General features: G+C 41.5%; 1 protein-coding gene across 11 annotated transcripts in view; it reads left to right on the top strand.

Moving 5' to 3' along the window:
* Ankrd44 (ankyrin repeat domain 44) overlaps nt 1-20,020 on the top strand; it is a 283,644-nt gene that overhangs the window by 257,569 nt on the left and 6,055 nt on the right. For all 11 annotated transcript variants that reach the window (XM_030254997.1, XM_030254994.1, XM_006496071.4 and 8 more), the window contains 10 exons: nt 3,842-4,043; nt 7,429-7,516; nt 8,644-8,761; nt 10,198-10,414; nt 12,409-12,496; nt 13,716-13,799; nt 15,609-15,754; nt 16,253-16,335; nt 17,590-17,672; nt 19,655-19,746. In XM_030254997.1, the coding sequence (XP_030110857.1) occupies nt 3,842-4,043; nt 7,429-7,516; nt 8,644-8,761; nt 10,198-10,414; nt 12,409-12,496; nt 13,716-13,799; nt 15,609-15,754; nt 16,253-16,335; nt 17,590-17,672; nt 19,655-19,746 (1,201 nt within the window). The remainder of the gene's footprint in view (nt 1-3,841; nt 4,044-7,428; nt 7,517-8,643; nt 8,762-10,197; nt 10,415-12,408; nt 12,497-13,715; nt 13,800-15,608; nt 15,755-16,252; nt 16,336-17,589; nt 17,673-19,654; nt 19,747-20,020) is intronic.

Genomic DNA, 20,020 nt, shown 5'->3' with positions numbered 1-20,020 from the left:
GGCCTGTTCTGTGACCAATTATATGGTCAGTTTTGGAGAAGGTACCATGAGGTGCTGAGAAGAAGGTATATCCTTTTGTTTTAGGACGAAATCTTCTATAGATATCTGTTAAATCCATTTGTTTCATAACTTCCGTTAGTTTCACTATAACTGTTTAGTTTCTGTTTAGTTTCTGTTTCCAGGATCTGTCCATTGATGATAATGGGGTATTGAAGTCACCCACTATTATTGTGTGAGTTATAATGTGCTTTGAGTTTTAGCAAAGTTTCTTTAATGAATGTGGCTGCCCTTGCATTTGGAGCATAGATGTTCAGAATTGAGAATTCATCTTGGTAAATTTTACCTTTGATGAGTAAGAAGTACCCATCCTTATTTTTTTTTTTTTTTGATAACTTTAGGTTGAAAGTCGATTTTATTCGATATTAGAATGGCTACTCCAGCTTGTTTCTTGGGACCATTTGATTGGAAAATTGTTTTCCAGCCTTTCATTCTAAGGTAGTGTCTGTCTTTGTCCCTGAGGTAGGTTTCCTGTATGCAGCAAAAAGTTGGGTCCTGTTTACATAACCAGTCTTTTAGTCTATGTCTTTTTATTGGGGAATTGAGTCTATTGATATTAAGAGCTATTAAGGAAAAGTTGTTGTTGCTTCCTGTTATTTTTGTTGTTAGAGTTGGAATTCTGTTCATGTGGCTGTCTACTTTAGGTTTGTTGAAAGGTTACTTTCTTGCTTTTTCTTGAGCTTTGTTTCTCTCATTGGGTTGAAGTTTTCCCTTTATTATCCTTTGAAGGGCTGGATTTGTGGAAAGATATTGTGTAAATTTGGTTTTGTCATGGAATACCTTAGTTTCTCCATCTATAGTAATTGAGAGTTTTGCTAGGTATAGTAGCCTGGGCTGGCATTTGTGTTCTCTTAGGGTCTGTATGACATCTTCCCAGGATCTTCTGGCTTTCATACTCTCTGGGGAGAAGTCAGGTGTAATTCTAATATGTCTGCCTTTATATGTTACTTGACCTTTTTCCCTTACTGTTTTTAATATTCTTTCTTTGTTTTGTGCATTTGGTGTTTTGATTATTATGTGACAGGAGGAATTCCTTTTCTGGTCCAAACTATTTGGAGTTCTGTAGGCTTCTTGTATGTTCACAGTCATCTCTTTCTTTAGGTTAGGGAAGTTTTTTTCTACAATTTTGTTGAATATATTTACTGGCCCTTTAAGTTGAAAATCTTCTCATCTATACCTATTATCCTTAGGTTTGGTCTTCTCATTGTGTCCTGGATTTCCTGGACATTTTGTGTTAGGATCTTTTTGCATTTCACATTTTCTTTGATTGTTGTGTCAATGTTTTCTATGGTATCTTCTGCAGCTGAGATTCCCTCTTCTATCTCTTGTATTCTGTTGGTTATGCTTGCATCATTGGCTCACGCCTTCTTTTCTAGGTTTTCTATTTTCAGAGTGGTCTCCCTTTGTGATTTCTTTATTGTTTCTACTTCCATTTTTAGATCCTGGATGGTTTTGTTCAATTCTTTCACCTGATTGGATGTGTTCGACTGTATTTCTTTAAGGGAGTTATTTACTTCCTTCTTAAAGTCCTCCATCATCGTCATGAGAAGTGACTTTAGATCTATATCATGCTTTTCTGATGTGATGGTGTATCCAGGACTTGCTATGGTGGGAGAATTTGGTTCTGATGATGCCAAGTAACCTTGGTTTCTGTTGCTTCTGTTCTTATGCTTGCCTCCTGCCATCTAATTATCTCCATTGCTTGCTGCTCTCAATATATCTGATTGGAGCCTGTCCTTCCTGTAATCCTGGTTGATTCAGGACTCCTCAGAGTCCAGCTTTCTCTGTGATCCTGTGATTCCAGGATCCTGTGAATCTGAGATTTTTGGTGTGTCATGCTTCTTGGCAGTCATGCTTCCTCTGAGACCCTGAGATCCTGGTGTGATCAAGCTCCTGGTATCCTGGTATCCTGGAGTCCTGGAATCCTAAGATCCTGGGCATGTTAAAGTGCCTGGAAGTGGTGTCTTCTCTGGGGACCATGGGGCTGTCTGCTGTGTTCAAAACCAAGGCATACCAGCACCAACCAGAAGTAACCTGAGCCGCTGGTCAGGCAGGGCTCCTGTTTCCTTGGTTCTGCTGTCCCAGGCCTGTCACAATTGGTTTGGAACAGATGTTGCATTCCACTTACCAGTGATCCTAAGATCCTGGGCATGCTAGGACGCCTGTGGCCTGGAGAGTCCTCTGGGGACCTTGGGATCATCCACCAAGTTCGTGCCCAAGGTGGCCTGGAGCTGGTGCCAACTGGAAGGGCATAAGCTAATTTAAAATACACATATAGCTTAATACCCCTTAGTTCTAGAAGTGACCACTATTATTGGTTTCTCTGGTATCCTTCTGAATTTTTCCTGTGACTATAGAAGTACACACAAATATAAATATACACACATACATTTTCTTTTTATATAAATGAGGCCATGCTAAATATATTTCCTGCAATGTAGTTTCTTAAAAACCTCTTTTGGACACTTTCTTATTACGCTCCGCAAATGTCATAGCAACCTATATGCCCATCAGAGTGTCTAGGATTGCTTCCCCTGTCTTCCTCCCCACTCACAGTTTTAATGATATTAGGGACCTGGCCAAACTCTTCATTCATTGCCCAGGTAATTACAAAATAGCACTATAAACATTTTACATAGTGTTTTGAATATCTGTTGGCATTTTACACTTCTGTTATCTCTGTGAACTGCATTTTTGGGTCTTTTGCACACTTTCCTAGTTTTCAAAACCATTTACAAAAGTTCTTTTTATATTAAGAAAATAGTCCTTCGTGCTAAATCTTTTGCAAATACATGGATCCTTGAGGAGCAGTACAGAGAAAATTGCAAATGGCAAAGGACGTCTGAAGCCACCTAAGGCAGAATTTTCCTATTTCTCTCTCATCTCTCTGACCCACTTCCCCCTAGACAACCTTACCTCTTACTCTCTTTTATTTTCAAGATCCTTTGCTTATGTATTGTAGGCATGTGACTAATATTTTTTCCCTTTGTAGACTAAATTAAAAGTCTCAGACTGTCTATCTTGTTTTTAGTGCTACATAGCCTAGGACCTCATAAGAGATCTGAACTTGGCCCTCGCCCATGTCCTGCATTTCCCTAACTGGTTCAGTGGCTTCGTTATGATCAGTGGAAGAAATAACAGGGAAGAGAACAGCTTCCATTGCATATCAGATCTTGTGCAAAGCCACTGCAATTATCTCTCTTCATCTTTGTGGCAGCCCCAGGAGGCAGCTTTTATTGCTCTCATTTTATAGATGAGGATACAAAACTCTAAGTACAATTAAGAAAGTCACCTACACCCTCATGGTTAGTCACATGATGAGCTGTGAGGGAAGATTTGCATTTGTAGATTGAATTAAGAGTCCCCAATGTTTCCAGTAATTTTTCCCCTAGTTTTATTAACAGAAAAGATTCCTGAAAATCTTTTTGTAGTGTCCATTGATTTGTTTAGGACTCTCCTGAGAGATGAGCATGTAATTCACACAGCCATTTGTCTAAATTAGATTTTTAGATTGTAGATCTAATAAATGTATACTGATGGATGTAATGCCTTTGAGCAAATTAGTTGACAAGGGAAAAAAAAAACACAAAGGCATTTACTTGCAACCAGAGGTTCATGAACTAGTGTTTCTGCCTAACCTCAGTGTGTGGGCTTTAGATTCCATCCCAAGTGTTGTTACAAGGGGATCTTTGGAGTTTGTGACTCAGGAGGCTCAGCACCTCAGGTGGGTTGTTGTGGGATTTGAGGCAAGTAAGGATTCGATTTGTGGCTTTCTCTTTTGCAGGCATACAATGGGCATCACCAAGCCTTGGAGGTCCTTCTCCAGTCCCTAGTGGACCTGGACATCAGGGATGAGAAAGGCCGGACAGCTCTGTACCTAGCTGCTTTCAAGGGACACACAGAATGTGTGGAGGCACTTGTTAACCAGGGCGCATCCATCTTTGTAAAGGACAATGTCACCAAAAGAACTCCACTTCATGCTTCAGGTAGGTCTTGTGTATTCCTGAGTTTTACAACTCATGTACAGAGTTAAATAAAAGGGTAAAATGTGTCAAGGTGGCTTCACAGGCATTAATGGCATCATTAGGACTGTTTTGCAAAGGGGCTAGCAGACAAGGAGCTAATAAACACATCCTTCTATCAACCTGCACACTGCTTTATTCAGTTTTCACTTTGACCCTTGACGCATCTGATATCAAAACAGAAACCCTTAACATGTGCACATCAGTCAACAAGGGATGGGGCTTTTCTGGAATGTTTCTGCACTACATATGAAGGGATATATACACATATATGAAGGCAAGTTGGGGGAATCTCTGGCCCTGCTAAAGCCCGAGTACCTTTTGGCTCAGACGATTCCATTCTGGTAACCTTTGAGAAGGATGGAATATGACATTTTTCAAAAGAGAGCAGAAAGTGGGCGTGGCCTTGTAGAGGAAGTGAAGGAATGAGAACACATTTCTAAGAGACTTGCATGATTCTCATTAGTTGACTGTTTTCTAGGGATGCTAGACAGTTAGATACATTTCTGTCGGAACTGATGAGATCCTGAGGGGGTGGGGTGGGGGGTGAAAGTTCTTGTTGCAAGGCTACGGCCTGAGTTTGATCAACGTGACCCACATGGCAGAAGAGAGAACTGACTCCCCTCAAGGTGTCCTTGGGCCTTTACATGCTTACCATGACAAATGCACGACAATATAAATACAAATGTAATTAATTATTTGTAAAGAAAAAAAAGAAGCACATTTCTATCTATATCTCTTAACTTCCAAGTCACACCATACAAAAATAGAGGAAGCCTACCTGTTGCCTGACTGTCTAGAAAGAATTATTGCCAGGAAAAGGTCAGTAATGGCTGGGGTGGCCAATTATACATTTTTGTTTCCACCAGTATTTTTGCTTCTTAGGGCATGCTTTCCTTGGTATGATTGTCAAATCAAATTTACTCATTTTAAAGAGTGGTTGCCTATTATTAAGCCAGAAACTCACTTTGTTACTATGTAATTCCTAACAATTGCAAATGGCCTGGATCGATTGTGGAAGGCTGCCTTTGAAACTTGTGAATAAATTAAAAAAAAAAACAAAAAAAAAAAAACCAAACCAAAACAAAACAAAACTGGTGAATAATGAAGGGCCATCCTCACCCATTTGCCACTGTGATGTAGGTGTGGTCCAAGGGTTCCCTCTAGTGGTCAAGTAGATTCACTCTTGATTTCTCTCATGCCATCTATTTAAAAGACAGGCTGTCATTTAACTGTTCTCCACAAAATGTCTGCTGGGCAGAAGCTTCCCCCTGGGATTCGAGGATCAGCTTAGCTGGATTTTTTCTTTTTCAGTTCACTTGGAAGCCTGTTCCTTTGGTCGAGACCCTCAGTGCTGTGAGGAGGGGCAGCCAGAATGAACACTGGAGGTTTTAGCACAGATAAACACTGACAGTTGTGGCTTTGAGCAGTGTCAAAAACGGCTGTCAGAGACTGACCCAGTCTCCCAGAGAGCTGGATCTGGCAGGGGACAGCTAACAATGCTAATATCTTTCTTCTAGAAGGCATTAGGGGGCGGGGATACAGTACATGGGAACCCAAGGAGAACTGAGGTTGCTACTCTTGTGTGTGTTGGGGAGGGGGGTCCCTAAGTTTTCCTTAGGGCTGTGAGCTCAATTCAGACAGCTAAGCAAAGAACAAAAGCCTCTCTGGAGATGACTTGTGGCGCACCGGTTGACCAATGTGAACCGAGATGGTTTTTTTCTTATGTTTAGCCAAAATTGAAATGTCCTTGGAATGATTGTGAGCATTAAAGAATATCAAATATATCAAATTGATACAGAAAGAAAAGCCAAGTCCTGTTGATTCCATTCCTTGAGCCATTGATGAGAGGATTTAGCTGTCAGCCCTATGCCAATCTTTTCCTTTTGGGGATACATTAAACTCCCTGCAAATTTCAACAAGATAACAGGCTTTTGTATAATTTTGAGAATGATAGCAGAGGTAGCCTTGCTAGGATGTGGCCTGGAACTCCAATCCATCATATGTCCTCCCAGTATGTATGTATCAGTGGATGCTGAAAAGGAGCTGAACAGCATGGCGTTGTTCCTGCTGTGCATTTGAATGGTGTCCATGAATGTGAGCTAATTCTAATAAACGTTGTTCCAGAAAACCGTGGAAGTTAAATTACCATTCTTTAATGACTGGCCAGCAATTAAAATGACTGTAAAACAGCTCCGAGAGGAACCTTTCTCAACACAACCTCATTGTATCCATTCAGTTCTCTCGCTGTATCCAGAGCGAGGGAAGTCTGGTGTTCTTTGTGGGGTGTGCATTGCTCAGAGAGTAAGCCATGGCCAGCATGTTAAGGATAGCCATCCTCACCTTATCTCCTGAGTGGATCCCTTGACAGCTGTAAGGCCTTGCAAAGGTTCTCCTCAGGACACCAGGGGACATGCTTTATCATAGAGGAGGAGTTTACCATCCACCCCATGAGATCTGCTTCCCAGCATCCGTTTTGGGGCCCCACCTCCTAAAGGAGCACATTCAGTTATGCACAGGGCACACACACCCTGGTACTCGCCCTCAGCCCCATGAGGCAGAGACGGCATTGGGGTTACAGGACACTTCCTGCCTACTGCGGGGTAGCTGGGGCAGGTAAGGCTCAGCAGCCCTAATGAGGGACCTGAAGATCTCTGGGTCCTCACCCAGCAGGAAGAGAAGGGACAGCAACTGCACCTGCTGCAGCACTCTTAAGACCCTGCAAGGGCAAGGCTGCAGTTTGAGGATCACCACCACCACAGAGCTCCCGTGCTGGTAAAGAGGGACCACCCAGGCTATGCTCACTCTTCTGCTTTGGTGTTCTATGTTCAGCCGCCACTAACCAATGAGAACTGTAGGTGGAATATGGAACTTAGACTTCACTGATCTACAAGAGTGGTCACCACTCTGTTTCTCTCTCTCTCTCTCTCTCTCTCTCTCTCTCTCTCTCTCTCTCTCTCTCTCTCTCTTCCTCTCATCCCTATTCTCTTCTCCTTTTTTAGAAAGAGCTGGAGATGGGCTAGACACAGGATGGTTATATGGAAGTAGAGTGGACTGACAGCAGGCGGGGACACTTACCAGCCCTCTACAGGGAGATAAGAAAGGACAGTGAGCTTAAAAAATTCCGAAAACAGAAAGGGGAAGGCAAAGATGGAAGTGTATGGATAAAAAGAAAGGGGGGATACAGGGTTTCCCTGAGCCACCTGGGCCATCTTGAACTGGAAGCCAGGACAGTCCATTAGCAGCCGTGAGAAATAACTGACTTGTCCACAAACTTCGCTTGGGAGAGAGAACCTGCCATGTTGATTTATGTAAAAAAAAAAAAAATCTCTGTCATTTTCTTTTTCAGTTATTAATGGTCACACACTGTGTTTGAGGCTACTACTTGAAACAGCAGACAATCCGGAAGTGGTTGATGTGAAAGATGCCAAGGGACAGTAAGTGTTTTCATGTTGGCCTTCTGCTATGATCAGTCACAGGAGCAGCTTGGTTGGCTTGTTGAGTAGTGGATAGGGATGAGTGCTGAGTTCTAGGATAGCACCTCTCTGTGAAACTCATGGGTCAGGAGCCTAGAACCCCGAGGTGTGGCCCGCCACCAGAGCCTGTACTAAAGGGAAGAAAGCACTCAGTGTGCGCGTCTTATTGACAGTGAGCGCCTTTTTATCCCTGCTCTAGCCATGCTTCCCAGTCGTTAGTATTTCCTCTTTCTTCCTACCTCTGACATTTGTTTTTGTTTTTGTTTCTGTTTTTGTTTTTCAAGACAGGGTTTCTCTGTGTAGCCCTGGCTGGCCTGGCACTCACTCTGTAGACCAGGCTGGCCTCGAACTCAGAAATCTGCCTGCCTCTGCCTCCTGAGTGCTGAGATTAAAGGCATGCGTCACCACACCCGGCTCTACCTTTGACATTTAAAGCTACCTACCACTTACCCACTTTCTAATAATAGCAAAATGGCAGACCTGGAGAGTTGGTTTCTGTCCTGGAAATAATAAAGAATTCCTTCAGATTTATATCTTCTCTTGAGTTTGTTTTCAGTTTCTATCTGTTGGCCTAGTCTTCGCCCGGGCTTTTCTTACAAATAGGAAGTGCAGACAGAAAGGCTCTAGGTCTGTCCCCAGGCACAGGAGCTTGAGTGACAGCTAGAGCAGGGCCCTGGTCTTTCTTCTACACTGGCCAGACTTGGCTTCAAAGCATGGAAGCTCTGTCCATCCAGGCAGATCTTGAGCAGAGACCAACATTGATTGCTAGGACAGCAGAGGCTGTGACAGAGGCAAGAGGCTCTTCTGCGTGTGCACACGCCCCAGCCGAGCCCCAGCCGGCTGGCATGGAGTGGTCGCCACATGGCCTTTGAAAATGTTAGAAGTAATGTGACTGCCCTATATGTTAGCCAACATTCCATGTGGCTTGTTCTACATGACATGGAGTAGCGAGTTAGAAACATAGGAAATACTGGGAAATTTTTGATAGAAAGAGACCTCTTCTCTCACTGGAATTAGTTTTGTTTTTGTTTTGTTTTGTTTTGTTTTGTTTTAAATCTCCTTTTAAAATACCAATTTCTCTCTCCTAGAACCCCGCTGATGCTTGCAGTAGCATATGGACACATTGATGCTGTTTCATTGTTACTTGAAAAGGAAGCAAACGTAGATGCGGTCGACATAGTGGGATGCACGGCTTTACATAGAGGGGTATGTCCATCTTCCTCTGCTTCAGTTAGGTTACCTCCTCAATGAGCTTGCTTCAGTGTTCTCTGTGTGAAGCTTTAGGGGAAAAGATGTTTCATAATATATCCAATTAGCTTCACAGTCAAAACAAAATTACAGAATTTTATACAATGACACAAATGAAAGCTACAGTTTGGCCCTGCTCTTAGGAGTTTGTGTTGGACTGTGATACCTACTGTTGGAGGGGTTCGCTCTCCTTTCTGATTACAAAATGCAAAGTGTAGAAAATTTGCAAAGTGAATTTTTTACATACAGAAAAAGAAAATCAAAATCACCAGCAATCATACTTCCTGGAGATAATCACATTTAATACACATATGCACGAGCATGCGCAGACACACACCGTGGCCTCTCTTTTTCTTAGTATAGATAAAGGACCGTTCTCCGTGGCGTAAAATATTCTTCTGTATAATTTTGTATGCAGAATTTATAATACTCATGTGTGCAGCTGCCAGAATGAATTCAGTGGTGTTGAACATTCACACTATATCTGTTGCTTGGAGCAGCAAACGATGACAATCTATGTGTCCTGTGGCCAAGTCTTTTTACACATCTGCTGATTTAATTTTTGAAGGACAAAAAAAAATAGGCTAACTAGACAAAGGTAAAAATTATAAAATTGCTATGTAGAAGTGATGTAAGCACCCTAGCTGGTGACTAAAAGTATTTTCCATGATTATCAACATAATCACAGTTCTGGTTTCTTTGCACTTCTTTTGGGCCATGCAGCAGTCTAGGGGACATCACATATATATGTCTGTCAGTGATAGCCTGTGCATACAGCAGTGATCTCATACGGTTAGAATGGAGCTGAAGACGATTCCTTTCTTGTGTAACTTTTACTGCACCTTTGCTGTTTAGATACACAAACCCTTGTGACCCCATGATGTCCATTAGGGTAATGTGTTGTGCATGTTAGCTTAGGCTTAACAGCTCTCTTGGGCAGCCTAAGAGGGGAATAGGCTGTGCTTTCTAGCATTGTGTACAGACTCTCTGAGATATTCCCAGAATGCATCCCCGTGCCCGCTGCACAATGTAAGTGTGTTGTCTCTTTAGTACTGGGCAACCTCTGAGGTCATTGTTTCTCTGCCTTCTCATAGTGAGTATACTGAGTCAGAGAAAGGCCGACTCACTTGTGTCTGACAGGGGTGGACAACCAGGATTTAACATATTCCTCCTTGATTCTGAAGCTAGTATTTTCTAAGGTATCATGATACCATCCGTAGTTATGTTTGGAGAGAGAGCTCCAAAATACTTCTCCTGGGCTTTTCTGGTAAGGATTTTTGCTAGGGTTGTTCTGCCTCCTACCTCTTAGGCCAGGTGGGGGAAGCCTTCTACTCTCAACAATTCTATCCCCAGACAACTGAGCTTTGTCTTGCATTTTAATTGCAACATGCCAGATTATGACAGGACATGAGGAATGTGTGCAAATGCTGCTGGAACAAGAAGCATCAATCCTCTGTAAAGATTCCAGAGGGAGGACACCCTTGCACTATGCGGCTGCTCGGGGCCACGCCACATGGCTGAATGAATTGCTCCAGATTGCCCTTTCTGAAGAAGACTGCTGTCTCAAAGACAACCAGGGATACACGCCACTGCACTGGGCGTGTTACAATGGTGAGTCGAATGTCATCTGAGTCGAATGTCATCTGAGTAGAATGTCATATACTAGACTTTCTAGCCTCGCACCTCTGTGACCTCAGTGGAGGTGAGAACACTGCTGTATGCTGTGGTTACTGGTGTCTGCACCCAGACACTGGTGTCTGTCTTATGTTGTTTTAAACATCCCTCATCCCCACCCCTGTGGCTGTCATGATGCTGAGTAAGGTTTAGTTTGTTTCCCTCTTCCTGTGACACCTCATCAGAGTCGCCAATGGACTTGAGCAACTGTAATCAGAGTTTCTGATCTGCACCAGATAACCAGGAACCACATGAAGTATTAAAACAATGACGGTAAAAACAAAACAGCATACAGTATAGTTCACATACAGTAGAGTCACTCATAAACGCTAGTAGATGTGTAGTTTAGATTTTGGTATTTTTTTTTAATATCCACATTCCACATTTGCTTTGTTGTGTGTGCTACTTGGAATATTCAAATTTTTTATCTCAGTTATTTGGAACAAAAGAGAAATGTGTGCTAATTGTATGCATGTCTCATAATTTTTCCTCTGAGATTATAAATAAAAAATATGCATATTCTTTAAGTGGAATTATACCACAAGTCTCATCCCATAGTTTTCTTCCTTTTTTCTTAGTGCTCCCTTAAAATCCTACTGCAGGCTATCCTTAGATACCATATGCACAATACATAGTTTTAATAGTAATATACTGATAGCTACACACATGCACACCTGCATGCACACTCACACACATACATTCACGTGCATGCACATTCCTTAGAACTTGCTTATTCAACCCGATCCCCCTCTGATGGACTTTTAGGTTAATTTTAGGGTTTCTTTCCTACCATAAACACTGTAGCAGTGCATATTCATATTATAACATGAAAATCTCATTAAATATCCAGAAGTGAATTTTTTAAATAAAAGGCATGTTTTTAGAATTTTAAGGAATAATATTTTGTACAAAAGGTTGCCCTAATGTGATAAAAGTATTTTTGCTACAACTTTGCCAGCCCAGTGTGATTGTATTTCTTTATTTTTGGTAACTTTTTCTTGGTTAAGTTTGCATCTCATAATATAATTTATTGGCTATAGTTCCCTTTCTGAATGTGGCCTTTCACCCATGCCTGCTTTCTCATGGTGAACCGCTTACCTCTTCCCTTGCATCTGTAAGAGCAGGGTGCCTTGGCTATGTGGCTCTTCTGTATTGTGTGTTGGGAGTGTCTCTGTTCCTTGTTTTGAATGCCTTTTGCCATGCAAATGTTTTGAAGTTTTGTGTGGTTGAATCTATTTTGTGGTATCTCCATAATCAGCCTTACGAAGACCTCTTACCCCCTAAGAGAATGGATATCTCATATGAATATTTCTAACTCTACTTCTGCAACTTTATATTTGCATTTCAGTTCCACTAGGATTTTTAGTTTGGAAATTGTGATTATGTTTTCTGGGAAGAGTTTCTGTGCTCAATTACATTGAGTTAAAACTACCTGTGTTTTCATTAGTCTTCGCATTCATTGGTTCTGCCTTAATAAAAACTTATTTTTGCTCTTATCCTACCATTGGCCAGCTGTAAATTTTTTACCTAAAATAATATTTTAACCTGCAACTTGTGAGCTCTCTCTGGCAAGGGAGAAACCACAACAGGAAAGGAAAGGGTGTGGAAGGGTGCTGAATCTGAGGGCAGACACAGGCTGGTCACACAGACTGCATCCTCTCCCTGGGGTTCGGCTTCTTTCTCTCTCCCCACCAGGCCATATGGCATTCACTGTTTGATTTCTTCATTATATCTCAGAACACCTGTGAGCATAGTTAATAACATTTTAGCGTTTTGTTTTATTCTACAGAGAACAAACATTGAACTCAACACTTAATGGGGAATTAAAACCAAACCAAATCAAACAAGACAACAACAAACAAACAACAAACCACCATGACCAAAGTTTGTTTCTTTCTTGTGAGCTCTCTAAATGTGTTTATTCCTTGCAGGTAATGAAAACTGCATAGAGGTACTTTTGGAGCAAAAATGTTTTCGAAAATTTATTGGTAATCCCTTCACTCCACTGCACTGTGCAATGTAAGTAGAAACTCTCGAAAGGCAACGCGGCCACTTCTGTTCCTTTAACTTCATGTGGAAAAGGTGTCTTTTTACAGGTGGAGAAAGCATTTAGATTACAGATAAGACTAATATATTCTATTCTGCTGCTAAAGACAAATAGGCCTGCTAGCCAAGCATGCAACTCGTGTTAATGATTTTCCAGAGGCTACATTTCCAAGGTGACTCATGTACCACATGAGGAAACTGAAGGTGGTGGCCTGAGAGGCATGGTTTACAGATGTAAAGAGATCTTCAGCAGTAGCCTCCATCACCCCCCAAACTCTGAAAAATAAGTCAAGGTTGATAGTAATATGTCTGTAACTGGTTAGAAATTTTCTACCAGGAAAACGTTTCCTATAATTCTTGATCTTCATCCTCGTCATTCTCCTCCCCCCCCCCCATTCTCCTCCTCCTCTCCTCCTCCTTTTCCTTCTCTTCCTCCTTTTCAAATTTAATTGTTATTGCAAGTTCATAAAGAGAACTTGTTGTTCAGAGAATGCAGTGACCTTAAGTCGGAGTTCTGAGAGTCAGCCTGGGATGCAAGGCTTGAAAGTGCCTTGTCTTTACATTGTCTGTGGGCTTTGCATGAAGCTGGGTCATTTGACTAGAAGTACAGTAGAGGCATGAAATCAAATCAGTACAGAAAGAGTAGGTAAGAAAGAATCAGAGTGACTTTAGGGGCTGGAAAGATAGATCAGTAATTAAGAGTACTTGCTGCTCTTGCAGAAGACCCAGATTTGGTTCCCAGCACCCACACTGTGGCTAACAGCCATCCATACCAGTTTCATAGGATCTAGTGCCCTCCTCTGGCATCCTCCAGCACTAGGTACACATGCAGTGCCCATGTATACATGCAGGAAAAACACTGACACACATAAAATCAAAATGAACAAACCTTTAAAGTACTAACCAGGATGATTTCATGTGTGAAGGATCTGTCTTTTCCACTTTGGTGTCTGGATGTCACCTACTTGGGACCTCATGGGAGTGGTGTTCCAGAGTCTCTTACAGACACAGAGGCCCTTAATGGAATCAGTGGAGGGGGTCAGTGTACACTATTGTAGCTTGGCTCAAAGCTTGGCATCAGATTTCTAAAAATAGATCAAATTGTTGAGTATGCAATGCTTGTAAAGATGAGGTATGAAGGACTATATAATTTTAATGAGGTTTTTAATACTGAACTCTATTTTCATTTTAGAATAAATGGTCACGAGAGCTGTGCATCATTGCTCCTGGGGGCCATAGATCCCAGCATTGTCAGCTGCAGGGATGACAAAGGCAGGTAAGCAATGCAAGCTGTCATATTCTTGGTCCTGAGTCTCAGCCTTTGTTTTTGAATTTTGAATAGTAAACCATTTGCTTTCAATTTTATATAAACTTACTTTTGGTAGTCCTGAGGATTGAATTCAGGGCCTTAGACAAGCCAAAAAGTACCACTGAGCTACAACCCCAGCCCTTAGTGTTTAGAGTCTTGCTGTGTAGCTCAGGCTGGCCTTGAACTAGCTATGAAGCCCAGGCTAGCCTCAAACTCATAATCTTCCTCACTGTATACATGCACAATCCTTGGCCAAAAGAAAATATTTTTTAATTGAAAAAGTAAGGCATAGTATGTGTCTTAGTCAGGGATTCTATTCCTGCACAAACATCATGCCCAAGAAGCAACTTGGGGAGGAAAGGGTTTATTCGGCTTACACTTCCATACTGCTATTCATCACCAAGGAAGTCAGGACTGGAACTCAAGCAGGTCAGGAAGCAAGAGCTGATGCAGAGGCCATGGAGGGATGTTCTTTACTGGCTTGCCTCCCCTGGCTTGCTCAGCCTGCTCTATTATAGAACCCAAGACTACCAGCCCAGAGATGGCACCACCCACAAGGGGCCTTTCCCCCTTGATCATTAATTGAGAAAATGCCTTACAGTTGGATCTCATGGAGGCATTTCCTCAACTGAAGCTCCTTTCTCTGTGATAACTCCAGCTGTGTCAAGTTGACACAAAACTAGCCAGTACAGTATGTTTTTAAATCAAGTATTATAAAGGGTGTAGACTTTTAGAAATTGTCCTTCTTGGTCTAGAGACTCAAGCCTCTGAATTATAGAAAGCAAGTATACATCAGTTCTTCCCACTGTTTGTATTCTCTTAAACAAATTGCATACATGCCTACAAAATAGACATTAAAAATACATATATATGTCATTTCTATGCAAATGGACTTTATATTACCAAGTTCTACTTTTAGTGTGTATATGTATATCTTTCCATACCAAATATAAAGATTTACCTTGCTTTGTAAAGCTGCACATTATTTCATTGAATGAATACATAGCATGTTGCATACCTGACTTCTTTAGAAGAATATTCATATTGCTTTCAATATTCTGCTATTTCTATTAAGTGGCACAGTATATACTCATATGTGAACCTGTTTACATGGGCAAGTGTGTATGGGAGATGGAATCCTAGCAATGGAGTTATTTCATCAAGGCTAACACTTTTCCCCGCTTGATGAGAAATGCCCATCTGCCCTCCCCAGAAACCCACCATCTGCATTAGATGATGCATGCTTTTAACACTTTTAGCTAACCAACCAATTAGCTACAAGTTAACCTTTAATGTTAAAAGTATCTGTCTGCTAGAAGAGTGGGAACTCACCAGAAGTCAAGATTAAAAGGTCAGAAAGAGGGCTGGAGAGATGGCTCAGTTAAGAGCACTGACTGCTCGTCCAGAGGTTCTGAGTTCAATTCTCAGCAACCACATGTGGCTCACAACCATCTGTAATGGAATAAGATGCCTTCTTCTGGTGTGTCTGAAGCTACAGTATACTCATATACATAAAATAAAATTTTTAAAAGGACAGAAAGACAGTAATTTCCTTATGGGGTCATTGCATAAGACTCCCCTTGAAACCTAAGTGGTACCATTCATATAGGTGATACTTCAGTAACCACCCTAAGTAGTTCTTTCTAAGAACTCTGGTCATTATCTCTGTCAGCCAAGAAGCTTTAAATCTTTAGAAAACACCGTACACATATTTCTTGGTAGTTTCTGCAGATAAAGTTGAAAGGCAATAAATTCATATGTGTTTGAAACCTTCAGGACAACCCTCCACGCGGCAGCCTTTGGAGATCATGCGGAGTGCTTGCAGCTGCTTCTGAGACATGATGCTCAAGTGAATGCCGTAGATAATTCAGGGAAAACAGCACTGATGATGGCCGCTGAGAACGGGCAGGCAGGAGCTGTGGGTATGTACTTAGGCTGTGGACAAGAGCCAGCTCTGTTCTAGCATGAACATCTGAAAGGGACCAGTTTACTGAAGTTGCCCATGAACTCAGTCATCTCTAGCTCTTTGTAACTGTATCACTGGAGGACTACATCCAAGTAAGCTAACACTTGAGTGAAATTGCCCAACATTTAAAAACAAAATATGATAGCAGAATCATCTTGTCTGGAAATCCCGACACTGTATTTGGGTTCAGCCTAGAGGCTGAGGACTGGTGCCCGACACTGTATTTGGGTTCAGCCTAGAGGCTGAGGACTGGTGGAAGAGCAAAACTCTGCAGGGAATGCACACTAGCCCAGCCAGTGCCCATTTGAATGGAACAAATCTGGCAGGAAACTACTCCTTAATTACAAATGTTAAATATTATTGTAATCTGTATTCACTTATGTTGTTTTGTAGCCACGTTGAACTATGTGATTGGCATTCAGTCTAAGTAACCTTCTCTTGGCTTTGTCTATAGATATTTTGGTGAACAGTGCCCAGGCTGACCTGACTGTGAAGGATAAGGACTTGAATACTCCCTTACACCTGGCTATCAGTAAAGTATGTAATGTGTTTAAATCATGGCTACTTAATGTTATAATCAGAACAATAGTACCTGAGACCTCTGTCCACCTGGAACCTACATAGCATGGATTTTACTTAGATGGCCATTTCTTAGGATGCTGTCAACTGTATATGAAAATGAAGGGAGAGAAGAAAGGGTCAATGCAATAAAAAAATATTGAAAAAAATCCCTGTTGCAGGGTTTCTTTTCACCTTACACCATTTATGTTCTTGAATTAAAGACACACACAGCCTTTATATTTTAATATTCCTTAGACAGCACAATGCTGTTAGAATCTACCTTTCTATCAATAACCCCATTGTTACATACTATGTTCAATCTGGGCTGCTCTTAGCTCCAATTAGGCAGCCCTCTGGGCCATGTTCTCTTGACCCTTACTTAGCCCATGGAGGCATATTCTCTCTCTCTCTCTCTCTCTCTCTCTCTCTCTCTCTCTCTCTCTCTCTCTCTGTGTGTGTGTGTGTGTGTGTGTGTGTGTGTGTGTGCGTGCGTGCGTGCATCCTCATGCATCTACCCATCCATCTGTCCATCCCAGATGGACAACATCTCTAACATCTCTGACACCTAGATGATACTAACAATGGTTGTCTATGCCCTTCATTAGCAAAGGCTTAGTAACCACGACCCTAGACCCAATCATTGATATTTTAATTATCAAGCATCGATTGCCATGTTATGATCCAGAGATGCCTGAATTTTTTTGGTTAAAGAAACAACACATACCAGAAACAGGGTTTCTTCAGAGCATCAGACAGAAATGAAGATATGTGATACAGATATCGGGTGTCATGGTAACTCCAGGAGAAGTGGATCACTGGAGTAGTAACTGAAGGCTTGAAGAAGGAGGAAAATGTTGTATGTTTAAAAGGCAGTGCTGAAAGATTCAAAGGATGCTGCTGACTCTGCCCTCCGTCACTCTCTGACCTAGCTAGGCTTGCATTTGCTTTCACTCTCTGGACATTAATTTTAAAAATTACCTTGGAAATATTCATATTAAGTATGAATATTTTAGATCAGTCACATGTTAAACAAGTCATAATAGGCCCTGTGTAGAAGCTTAAGAGTATCTTGGGTCCGTTTACTTTTTAGAAAGGAATTACTCAGAAAATAGTCTTGAATGTTTTCAGGCAGAGGAAGCTGGTACTCAACTGAAAGTACAATCAAGTTAGCATTCAGGAGCTTTTTCTATATCGCTGTCTCATGTTTCTTGCTCTTCTTTTTTAAATCAGGGCCATGAGAAATGTGCCTTGTTAATACTTGACAAGATACAAGATGAGAGCCTTATCAATGCGAAGAACAGTGCGCTGCAGACGTGAGTGTGACAATTGTAGCTTGACTTGGGCCCAGAGTCACAGGAGTTTACTTGTATTTATTCTTTGGGAGCTTCTTACATATATACAGTGAAATATAGCCATATCCACCACCATTTTCCTCCTCCAACGTCCCCCAGATCCCCCTAGCACATCCCTGACTCAATTAACCATTTTTTCAATTAACCCTTTACATCCAGTTTGTGTACATGCATGTGGACCATCCACTGGAGCATAGGAAACCTACTAGTGGCTACATCCCCAGCAATGACTCTCTCCCTGCCCCACTGCGATCCCCCTCAGTAAGGGGCAGGACCTAGCCTAGTGATTATTCATTTCATTGATGCTGGGATTTTTGCCTGGATTGATCTTGTACAAGTCATATGCAGTTAAACACAGCTACTGTGAGTTCTCGAAGGCAGTGGTTGGGTCATGTCCCAAAGATAGCATGCCACAGCTTTCCTCCCTATCTTCTTCCCTGAGGTGTTCCCTGAGCCTTGGCCTGTGGGGGAGGGGTTGGTAAAGATGTCTCACTTGGGGCGGGGCCAGAGTCATAGTATTTATCCAACACTCATTAAGAGCCTGACACATGCTAGTCTAATCTGAGAAGGAGTGCAGTGGTAGGTGCCAACCTAGCTTCACCTTCATGAACCTGCAATGTTGACAAGAGATGCATGATTTCAGGTAGAACTCTTATTTTGATATGACTCATATTATTTGTAAGATCTTTGTTCTCCTTACCAGTGTTGCTGTGCTTCATGATAAATTTAGTGAGCTTTTAGAAAAATCTTCTGGGCTTATGGACTGACACATCTGAGGAAAGTGTTTGTTTTATGTATTAGTGTTTTGTTGTCTGACTGGAAAACGTCAGGTTTATAAATCAGGTTCCCAGAATACATTCGAACTGTTTCTAAGCTTATTTGTTGTAATTATATTTTAATATAATTCAGTGTAGCCCTCAGTGTGAAGGATCTAAAAGCTGTTTCATTTTCTATTTTGGGAGATTGCTTGTGCATTTGTTTTAAAGGCAAAGAATATTAGAGGTTTTTTTCCTTCTTTAAGATTGTTAAAGGACATGGCACATTATACTGAGTGCAAGACTCTTTTACAAGGTACTATAATCTAGTGAGACATCTATGAACATGTAATAATAAAAAGATCTAAGAGTATATATTAATACCACTCATTCCAATGAACTGTGCAAAGTTCTCGAAAGCAGTAGTTGGGTCATGTCCCAAAGACAGCATGTCAGAGCTCTTTTCCCCAATTTGAGTGACTCAATTAGCCAGTGAAGGGCCTTTTACAGAATACAACAGAGCTTGACTGCTTCTTCCAGTCTCCTCTGTACTTTCACCAAGACTGTTTACGATGTAGGCTATTTATAACACTGCAGAGAGATCTGGGCCAAACACATAAGAATAACTGAATCAATGATACCTGGAAAAGATATGGTCAACATGTCTCATCTCAAAAGCAAAAATAGCTATGTGTTATTTGTAGATTCTTAAATATAGTTTCCTTTTAGTGACATAAGTTAAACAAATGTCACTTTTTTTTTTACTAAGAATTGGCCTTCCTTTATATCAGATACCCCAAGGAATCATGAAGAGAAAAGGCTTGTTGGGCTCATAGTTTTGTGTTTCAGTTCATGATTGGTTGGCTCCTTTGCTTTGGATGAGGCAGCACATGTTGACAGGAACCTGTAGCTGTTCACCCACAGGACAAAACAGAACAACACAAAAACAAAAACCAAAACAACAACAACAACAAAAGGTGGGAAGGACTAGGGTCTTACAGTGCCTTCAAAGACTTGCTCCAGTGACCTGAAAATTCTCACTGTGCCCCACAGAACCTTGCAGGATCTGCCACCTCCCTCCTCCACCAAGCCTAGGGACCAAGCCTTTAGCATGCAGACCTTTGAAACGTCCCAGCTATACCACTCACAGAAACATTATCAAAGCTGATATTCAGTGTTGTCTTTCAGACCCCTCCATATCGCTGCACGCAATGGCTTGAAGGTGGTAGTTGAGGAGTTGCTGGCGAAAGGAGCCTGCGTACTTGCTGTAGATGAAAATGGTAAGTAAGAAAAATTAAATGTTGATACAGATTGTGTTGGTTGAAGCCAGAGGACAGAGAGAGAGATAGGGGTTGCTTAAAAGCCTGTAAGGGGTTTCTTTCCCTTGGAAACGTCTTATGTATAAGAAATTGAGCTGGTAGTATGCTCCATCTGTTTTTCTGTACAACACATTATCTCCCTGTAGCCCACCATTGTTCTCCATGTTGCATGTAACATCTGAGCATAGTTCAGTCAAAAACTTTCAGCTTGATCTTGGGAATTGCAACTGCATAC

Source organism: Mus musculus, chromosome 1 (genome assembly GCF_000001635.26).
Source record: "Mus musculus strain C57BL/6J chromosome 1, GRCm38.p6 C57BL/6J".
Classification (NCBI taxonomy): Eukaryota; Metazoa; Chordata; class Mammalia; order Rodentia; family Muridae; genus Mus; species Mus musculus.
This window is presented reverse-complemented; position numbering and strand designations above follow the sequence as displayed.